Here is a 10,126-nt window from a genome sequence, read left to right as displayed (position 1 = left end):
GGAAAGACTTTAAATCAATGAATGCTACTTTTGTATTGTATTGTATATGTTGTGCAGTATTGTGTTTACCCAATAATAAATATTGATGTTACATGCAGATATTCATTCAGCCACACACACATATATCTTAAAGTCACAATGTAAGAAGATTACTGCATTTTTTGAATAAAATACTAGGCTATTGAAATAAAATAAAATATAACACAAACAAAACATAACAGGGCGGTTTCCCAGACAGGGTTTAGATTAATCCAGGACTAGGCCTTAGTTATATTAGGACACTTAAGTAGTTTTTACAAACAAACCTTACAAATAACAATACTGGTCTTGAGACAAAACAATGGCACTGATATATGTTAAGACACCTTGCACAAGAAGGGCAAGACACAAAAGGGTCATAGCAAAAGAGGCTGGCTGTTCACAGAGCTCTGTGTCCAAGCACATTAATAGAGAGGCGAAGGGAAGGAAAAGATGTGGTAGAAGAAAATGTTCAAGCAATATGGATAACCGCACCCTGGAGAGGATTGTAAAATTAAACCCATTCAAAAATGTGGGTGAGATTCACAAAGGGTGGACTGCAGCTGGAGTCAGTGCTTCAAGAACCACTACGCACAGACGTATGCAAGACATGGGTTTCAGCTGTCGCATTCCTTGTTTCAACAGACAGCGTCAGAAAAGCGCCTCGCTTCGGGACTGCTGCTGAGTGGTCCAAAGTTATGTTCTCTGATGAAAGTAAATTTGGCATTTCTTTTGAAATCAGGGTCCCAAAGTATGGAGGAAGAGAGGAGAGGCACACAATCCACGTTGCTTGAGGTCCAGTGTAAAGTTTCCACAGTCAGTGATGATTTGGGGTGCCATGTCATCTACTGGTGTTGGTCCACTGTGTTTTCTGAGGTCCAAGGTCAACGCAGGCGTATACCAGGAAGTTTTAGAGCACTTCATGCTACCAGCTGCTGACCAACTTTATGGAGATGCAGATTTATTTTTTCAACAGGACTTGCACACAGTGCCAAAGCTTCCAGTATCTGGTTTAAGGACAATGGTATCCCTGTTCTTAATTGACCAGCAAACTTGCCTGACCTTAACCCCGTAGAAAATTTATGAGGTATTGTGAAGAGGAAGATGCGATATGCCAGACCCAACAATGCAGAAGAGCTGAAGGCCACTATCAGAGCAACTTGGGCTCTCATAACACCTGAGCAGTGCCACAGACTTATCTACTCAGTGCCACGTCACATTGATGAAGTAATTCAGGCAAAAGGATCCCCAACTAAGTATTGAGTGCTGTACATGTTCATACTTTTCATCTTGATACTTTTCAGTTGCCCCAGATTTCTAAAAATCCTTTGTTTGTATTGGTCTTAAATATTTTGTACTTTGAGCAATTAAGTATTTTCTGAGATACTGAATTTGGGATTTGCCTTAGTTGTCAGTTAAAATCATCAAAATTAAAAGAAATAAAGTTAGTGAAATAAATCAACTTTTTGATGATATTCTAATTATATGACCAGCACCTGTAGCCTGTGTTACAAGTTTTAGGTTCAGGGCATTTCTGGAACTCAAATATAGCAGAACAAGCTCATAGACTCAACAATCTCCTTTATCATATTCAACACATTACTACTTAAATACTCAAATAAAACTCTGTGGGAATCAAATACTACTGCAGTATCAGATCATCATACAGCTTTATTAACAAAAAATCTATTTATGTACACATCATAGACTTATACATATTTAACAAGATATACATTTTAAAATATATTTTGAAATTTAATATAGAAAGTGAAAAAGTTCCTATATTTGGCATAGAAGGTCTAAATCTACATACAGTAAAACAAGACATAAATATGAAAGAAAATGTGATGATACTTATAATCAACCCGAAAAAAACATAAGTACACCAAAAATCTCTCAAACAAAGAAAAACCCTTTTATGTCAAGAGGATTCTTTCAGAAGATATGGTTTGATTATATAAATGCAGGTACATTGTCATGGATCACAAGATGTTACAGGCCATATGATATTTTCTGTTAAAAGTGTATTATATAGCTGAAAATCATGATTTCCTGTTGTCCAAATATGGGAGTAGCATGATGGTAACATAGCTGACCCTCGCTAATAATTTTAGCTATATTACACTTTTATTGTGATGGCCTTCAACATTTTGTTATCCATGACAACGAGTACCAAATTATTAAAATAATAAAAAATAAATGTACTCAGGTCAGGACGCCAAATGTACCTGCAGTTATATAATCCCCCACTTGTCAATACTACATATATTAAACACACAAACTCAACTCAACAGTTGAAAGTAAAATATGAAAACATATAAAACATACATATAGTATTTATTTAGTGTACATATATAGATCTAAATCTTTCACTCTTTAAAATTGTGTTCTCTGTTCATCTATTTACAAAATACTGAATGCATGAATAAGAATGAAGATGTTGGAATCCGTCCCATAAGCTGAATTCCTGGCTGCATCAAAAGCATATCATAGCTATTCTGATCTATATGCTTTTGATTTTGTTTCCAGATCACAGAAACAAAATGATACTTTGAAATAAGATATAGACAAGAACATACGAAACACAAACACAGGATGCATCTGTCTATAGATGTGTACTTTAGAGGGGAAAGAAGACAATTAAAGAATAGAGCCATTAGACGATCATATCACATCTAAAATAAAACACTGCGTCAGGATACGTGTAAAAAAAATGATGACTTTAAAAATATAATAAAGCTACAATACAAGAACAACATAAACAATAAGGCAAAGTAGGGTGAGATCCTGGTACAGCACATGTGGTTTGGCATTTTCATTTGTGTTGACAGAGGTTAGAATGTCTATTTGTGGATTTATTGTATTTACTAATGTAAAAGAAATGCAAACTTTGTTATGCGCATAAAAATAAAACAATTTGCTCCAATATACAAAATTCCCATTTCAGCACTTACATAATCATGTTTTTCTATACTCAATAACTTTCTTCTGTGGAATACGAAAGGAAAATTTTTGATGAATGTTCATGCTGGCATTTTTTGATACCAGCCCCTTGCTACTTTCACGGTATTGGAAAGAGCAGCATAAACGTTTCCAAAATTTCTCCATTTCTTATCAACACAACAGAGAAAGTCAAATGTGTTTAAACAATCCCCTTTGATTCATCTCAGGACCCCTTACCCTAATGTGGTCAGTTTATCAATGAGATCGTCTACAGTGTACACAATGAGTTTAATATCATCTTTCTCTGACATGCGGTGTTGCCCGTTTTTGCGAAGAATGACGTCTACGTCGTTACTAAGCACGCGTTCTGCAACTTGCATGGAGACATGCCAGGGGACGTCTGAGTCCTTGATCCCGTGTATGAGACGTACCGGGCAGGACAGAGGGATGGGGCTGTGAAGTATGCAGTGGTTCTCCGCCTCCTTCAGAAAGTCTAAGCTCAAAGTATAGAAACCTTCTTCATTGTGCTTGGTAGGGAACTTCCAAAAGCCTTGTTCTTCTACTTGCTTCTTTGTCTAATGGTTAAAGAGAAAACTGTATCATACTTCATAAATTAAAATAAAAAATTAAAGCAAGACGCTCTAAAAATATTAAATTGTCTTGTCTTCTCTCCTAGCTTCTCCATGCAAATGATCTTTCATATCTGTAGCAAAATGGGTGCAGAAAAGTTTCAAGTTTTTTTTATTTTTGAAGCTTTAAATACCCAATGCTAAGCATGAGAAATAATTTGCCTGCCTTGGCTAACATGATTAATAACTACATTTAAAAAAGCAAATGTCACCAAGCTCACAATCTTGGTATTGTAAAAAACAGACAATCAAAAAATAATAATAATAATTGTTATGTAAACTCTTCAAACCTCTATTGGCAGCGCATGGTAGGCTGTGACAAAGTGATCAGCGGCCGTGGAGATGCCCACTAAAGCAGCGATCTTCTCTGGGCGTGAAAGAGCCGCAAGCAGCATCAGCCAGCCGCCCATACTGGAACCTACCAGGATCTGGACATGAAAGATATGCTTAAATTCTATGGGTGTGCAAAAATTAAGCCCCCTTAAAGGCAGGGTGCATGATCTCTAAGAGACATTGTTGATATTTGAAATCATAAAAACCAACATGCCCGTACCAAATAGAATCTGGACCTTCCCCGACTCCCTTTCCCAAAGTGTTTTTCGAAAATAATGCACCTCGCCTTTAACTTAACTCATTTATATTTAACTGTCTTAACCTTTTTAACCTAAGTATTTATCCATCCAGATCGCACATTTTATTTGCTATCTTAGAATTAAAAAATTTATTTAAGCGACTGGAGGCTTATTTGTCAACTAATGAATCAAACTCAGGACTTCATACAGGTTTAGGGTTCATTCTACACCAGTGGTTCTCAAACTTTTTCAGCGTGCGGCCCCCTTTGTGTACGGTGCATTCCTTCGCGGCCCCCCCAAAGAAAATTTATGACAAAAAACAGTTTGAGAACCACTATTCTACACCACCCAAACCTGTGTTGGTGCCGATGTACTTACCTGTGGTCCCTCTACAAGTTCATCCAGTATATATAGCACATCTTTCTTCCAGGCACCGATGCTGTAGTTTTTCATTTCTCCTTCAGATGATCCACAGCCAGAATAGTCAAACCTGATAAAAATATTTAAAGGGGACATATCATGAAAATCTGACTTTTTCAATGTTTAAGTGCTATAATTGGGTCCACAGTGCTTCTATCAACTTAGAAAATGTGAAAAAGAACATCCCAGTAACGTAGTTTTGGTAAACCGTTCTTTGCAAGCATGTGAAAAAATAGTTAATTGAAATTTGGCTCCCCTTGTGATGTCAGAAGGGGAAAATACCGCCCCTTAATCTGCACTATCCAACCACGGCACTGCCATTTAGTGCAGAGATCAGGTCATTTGCATTTATAAGGACACACCCAAAAACGGCACATTTTTGCTCACACCTACAAAGTGACAATTTTAACATGCTATAATAAATTATCTATATGGAATTTGAGCTAGAACTTCACATCCATGCATACTCTAGGGACACCAAAGATTTATTTGACGTCTTAAAAAAGTCTTGTGAAATGTCCCCTTTAACAAAAGCACAAGAGACATGTCAAGGTGTATCATGTAAAAGCAAGGCACACCTTAAAAGTACCTGATTCTTCGTCTTCACATATCAAACCACAAATAAAGCTTTATTACCTGAGATATGAGTGGCCTAATGATTTGCAGAACTCCTCTAAGGCTTCTGCTTTCTGACCGCCCATGATGGAGGCAAAACCTGGCAGGAACACGACTCCAGGACTTTTCCCTGGCAGTTTCCTATAGGCCAGCTTTGCCATGTCAGGTCGTGCGGCATACTGTATTGTCGTCTTGTGTCGAACACCTGAACAAGGCATAAACAATTAAAGCCATTGGTGTCAGTGTAAAATCCAAACTAGGGTTGCTTAACGATTCATTGCGATCAATCCACTGCAGAATAAAAGTTTTTGTTTACATTATATATGTGTGTGTACTGTGTATAATAACTTTGTATAAATAAATACACACACATGCATGCAAATATTTAAGAAATGTTTACATGTGTATATACATTTGTAAATTTATGTATAATTTATATATATATATATATATATATATATATATATATATATATATATATATATATATATATATATATATATATATATTTTTTTTTTTTTTTTTTTTTTCTCTCTATTATACATGCATGTGTGCATATTTATATATACATAATTACTATTCACAGCTCACACAAACGTACGATGCAAACAAAAACCTTTATTCTGCAATAGATTAATCGCGACCAATTGTTATACAACCCTAATCCAAACTAAATGATTAGATTTGGAGCAATAAGTTTTAAACCATTGATTTTACTCTTTTACATACCTTACTCAGTTAATATTAAAAGTATATATTTTTACAAAGTGATATTTGCAATATATAAAATTATTTTATAACGTTATATAAAACTTTAGCTTGATTTTCACGCACTAGTTTACAAAGTTTCAGTCGTGTACATATGCACAACAGCACTTTGCATATTACAGCAAAAACTATTTTTTGTATAATTTTGGCTCAAAGTGCTTTTGTAGTTATCTTTAATATTTAAAATTTAATCGTGTTCAACAATTTTTGCGTCAGAAGCTTATGCACGTCGTTGCTAGGATACAGTAACTGATTACCGCCATCTGGTATTCACGTGTTAATTGGTTTAAAAGCTTACATAAATAAAAACGGAGCTTATATAGATATGTATTAATGCTTATCTATAAACACAGTATGTGCATATATGCAGTTATATGTTTGTTAATCGCTTTATTTAGTTTTTAGACGTCTAGCACCGTCGAAGCACGCGCACAGGATTGTGGGATACCAGAAGCAACGCAGGACGCACCAACAGTGTATTCGCTTTAAAAACCGCAAAGATTGGATTTGGACGAGTTTTGATGCCATTGTCTGATTTGTTGGCTCTTCATCTCCAGGTAGGTTTTGAAAATTGGCATTAACAGAAGCATATACAAACTATTAAAAACACGTGAGATCTGACACGATAGATTATCATTAAAAATGTGATTCCCAATAGATAAATGAATGGCAGTTTACTTAAAAAATGCCAACAACTTGGCCTTGTTAAATGTTACTGAGTGTCATAACAGAAAGTTAGCATTAACGTTATATCTATGCAAAACCAAACCTTACGTAAAATGCTTCTGCTAACGTTACCTGCTAACGTAAGTTACTAACGTTACTACAACTGAAAAAACAAATCAAGTTTATGACTACACTTAAATGGCACAATATATATAGATATAGATTTGCACATTTAAAAAAACATGAAACTTGAAGCATTTAACTTGTTAACTGTCTTTGATGGCGCTTGGATAGGAGGTCAAATACAAATGATTTCTCTCCATGTGCATCAGTCATCTTCACGGCAGATGTACAAGTTATCTGTCTTACTGTAAAGTCATCCGATCAAAAAGACGACGGCATTTACGGTTCAATTAAACAAATAACAAACTGAAACTAGTTGTAAACAAACATCTTTCTGGTGTTACGCCAGTACATACTAGTTCATATTGGCCACACCTCCACATTGACGCCCCTTTGTATAACGATGCTGTTTCACAAGTGTAGCTTACCTGTAGCAGTGTACGGTAACACGGTACATTTTCTGGCATTGATTTGAAGAAGCTTGCAATAATTTCTGAGCATTGTTGATGCCATATTGCCCCGCTCTCAGCTGAGACCACACAAAACTGCCAGCACCGAGTACTGCTCGGGATATTGCGGTCAGGCTCAAAGTGCCATTACTGCCACCTGCTGGTGTGGAGCAAAAGCACCCTAAACACTAACTAATTACTTTTAAACATTGGGTTTCAGAGTATGTAGACAAACACTTTGACATACACATGGACAAATAGACATACAAATGCAGACAGACCCTCCTATAATCTTAGTTCATACTTGGTTTTTTTTCTGTCACACTATACTCTGAAGTATTTTTCTTTTGTGCCATATCAAACCTATGTTCAATACGTTCTTGTGCAAAATATGGCTTAACTACCTGTACTCCTGTACTACGACATTGTCTGTGAGATTCAGGCTAAAGTCTCACAATCTAATATGATATTAAGAGCACCACTGCACTATTGTACTTTTCCTGTTATGTATACTAGATTGTCATTTAGTGTTATGTTTGCACAATTTTTTCGGTAGTGGTGTTTTACACTTTAATATTCTTGTCTGCACCTTCATTGTCTGTATAGTCTGCACTTATCTGTTACTAGAACCATGCTTGTGTATATGTATAAATGTTTGTATTAATCTATGTCTTGTTTCATTTGTTAATGCACTATCCTATCCTATCCTATTCTATTCAGATAGATAGATAGATAGATAGATAGATAGATAGATAGATAGATAGATAGATAGATAGATAGATAGATAGATAGATAGATAGATAGATAGATAGATAGATAGATAGATAGATAGATAGATAGATAGTACATTTAAACTGTATGAGCCACCAGATGGCGCAGCAGCTCCACTGCAACAAACGTTTCTCAAACATTTTTGAGACATGAACAGACTCAAAGTGGGTAATGATTTCAGCTTATTTTCCTGGTACAAATAAAGTAAACGGACACATTTCTTTTTTCCTTTTTTTGCTTATAGTTGTGCTAAAGTGAATAATGTAATTCAAGTTGCTTTATATGGTTTTACTCATCAACCAGCATCAAACATAAAACATCAAAATACATTTAATTTTTTAAAACCAATAAAATTGTAGAAATATTTAATTTTAATATTTTAGTTATATTTATAGTTATATTTTTTATAAAAACTTTTTTTTAAGTCTAGTAACTAGGACTGCGTTGTGTTACCATGGTTACATATTTGTATTAACTATACTGTTATACTCGTTTACAGAAGTGGGTATCCATGTGCTCGTTTCGCAATTGAATTTTGAATATATATTGTCATTAATATCTGCCTCAAACCATTTATTCGGCGTTATCAACCTGCCGGGCGTCTATAAAAAGCTCTTGAAAGTGACATATTTTCATTATGTTTCACTAATGTATCTCTAGTGTCTCACTAATACACCCTGTGCCCACGATCAGAAGTGTGTGCGAGTTAATTTGTTTAACTAAATGACAGAACGAGCTTTTAACCGAGATGATGCAGATTCAAACCAACCTCCCCCTCCTCCTCGTGCACACGCCCTCTCATTTCCAGAACGATTCCTTGTTATGACATCCCTGTAAAAGACATCCACAGAGGTCTCTCACCTCGACGCTAAATTCAATGTAATGAATGCAGAGCTCAGCTTGAAAAAGAGGCCAACAGTTTAGCAATTTCTGCTGCTTGCGACAGGCCTGATGACTAATTCCCATATTTAAATGTGAACGGGCAAAGCTGGCCCATTTGACGGCAGCCAAGCGCATTTTATCAGGTCAGAAAGACATCAATAGCACCGGGGGTAGGAGGTGACTGAAACTGTTTAACTGTGCAAAACTCTGTGAAAAAGAGAATTTGGAAACGCTCTGAAAGTTTGGAAAGCGCGCCGCTGAAAACATACACGAGCAGGTTTTTTGTGCATTATTGTACGTCTTGTCTCTTTATATCAGTTTACAAGAGTTACCACTTGAAAGCGTAGTCCTAAGTCAGCCCTGTTCATTATTTCTCGACCTCTTGACATTGCAGGTGCAGATCCGAAAAGCAGCCATTCTCCTCTCATCGTCTCTTTATGGAGTGATTAAATTCTGCATGAGCAACATCAAACTGCGTGACACTGAGTTAAAAGCTCACTGGATGCGCAATGTAAAAAGTGAAAAGTTGGATCAACTTAAAACTTACTTCAACTGGTAACAGCTAAAAACTTGTTTCATTTTTCTCCTAAAGTGAAGTTTTAAGTTGAAAAGACTTTTTAGGTGTTACCAATTAAAGTAGCCTAAGTTTTAGCCTAAACTTTTTACAGTGCGATTGACTTTTAAGTTTAAAGGGTTCAGCCCTTGATTATATCTTGCTGTCTCATAGTTTTTGTGAGACAGTGGTGTTGTCTGAAATGTATTAAAATACGTTTTTGTTTGCATCACGCGCAAAGCGAATAAAAGCGTGACAGCATTTAACTGCAGGTGGACAGGGCTGATCTTACAAGGTCATGATCGATGGCTCTAACTAAAGTCCCATCAAACACCACACACACACACATTGAAGAGTTATTCCTTAATCGGTGTAGCTATTCCAAACCTAATTCCAAAGAGATCGTATTAATGTACTGAACTCAAAATGTAAACGCAGCAAATTAAGTTTGCATAAAACACACGCAAACTGGTCGTTTTCTATACCTAGATAAAAATTAAACTAAGAAGAAAATCAGTTTTTTACATCAAACACTACTTTTAGAGTTTTGTTAAACGTATCCAAAAACGAATCCAAATTTTCCACAAAAAATATATATAGACTGCAAATGTATAAAATATATTTAAGATGTTTAAATTCAATGTTTTGATCGATCTCTTTACTATATGCGATTTTAAGAAATATGAACTTGAAAAAAAACATTTTAGTAGCTATAAA

At 35.6% G+C, this 10,126-nt stretch overlaps 1 protein-coding gene and 1 long non-coding RNA gene across 5 annotated transcripts in view; one reads left to right on the top strand and one right to left on the bottom strand.

Annotated features, from left to right (window-relative positions):
- Positions 1-2,336: 2,336 nt before the first annotated feature.
- abhd10a (abhydrolase domain containing 10, depalmitoylase a) lies at positions 2,337-7,352 on the bottom strand. 2 transcript variants are annotated; one of them, XM_055200834.2, is made up of 5 exons: positions 7,183-7,352; positions 5,219-5,402; positions 4,541-4,652; positions 3,881-4,018; positions 2,337-3,536 (listed from the first exon to the last, which is right to left on the bottom strand). In XM_055200834.2, exons 1-5 carry the CDS (start codon positions 7,265-7,267, stop codon positions 3,195-3,197), a joined length of 861 nt encoding a protein of 286 aa, XP_055056809.1. In that variant the 5' UTR covers positions 7,268-7,352; the 3' UTR covers positions 2,337-3,194. The 2 variants fall into 2 exon arrangements, with proteins under 2 accessions (XP_055056809.1, XP_055056811.1); XM_055200836.2 differs by lacking the exon at positions 7,183-7,352 and adding an exon at positions 6,895-7,116.
- LOC129441090 (uncharacterized) overlaps positions 6,192-10,126 on the top strand; it is a 24,778-nt gene continuing 20,843 nt past the window's right edge. For all 3 annotated transcript variants that reach the window (XR_012365510.1, XR_008643368.2, XR_012365511.1), the window contains exon 1: positions 6,192-6,522. This is a non-coding gene — a long non-coding RNA (uncharacterized lncRNA). The remainder of the gene's footprint in view (positions 6,523-10,126) is intronic.

This window comes from Misgurnus anguillicaudatus, chromosome 22 (genome assembly GCF_027580225.2).
Source record: "Misgurnus anguillicaudatus chromosome 22, ASM2758022v2, whole genome shotgun sequence".
In the NCBI taxonomy this organism is placed as follows: domain Eukaryota; kingdom Metazoa; phylum Chordata; class Actinopteri; order Cypriniformes; family Cobitidae; genus Misgurnus; species Misgurnus anguillicaudatus.
This window is presented reverse-complemented; position numbering and strand designations above follow the sequence as displayed.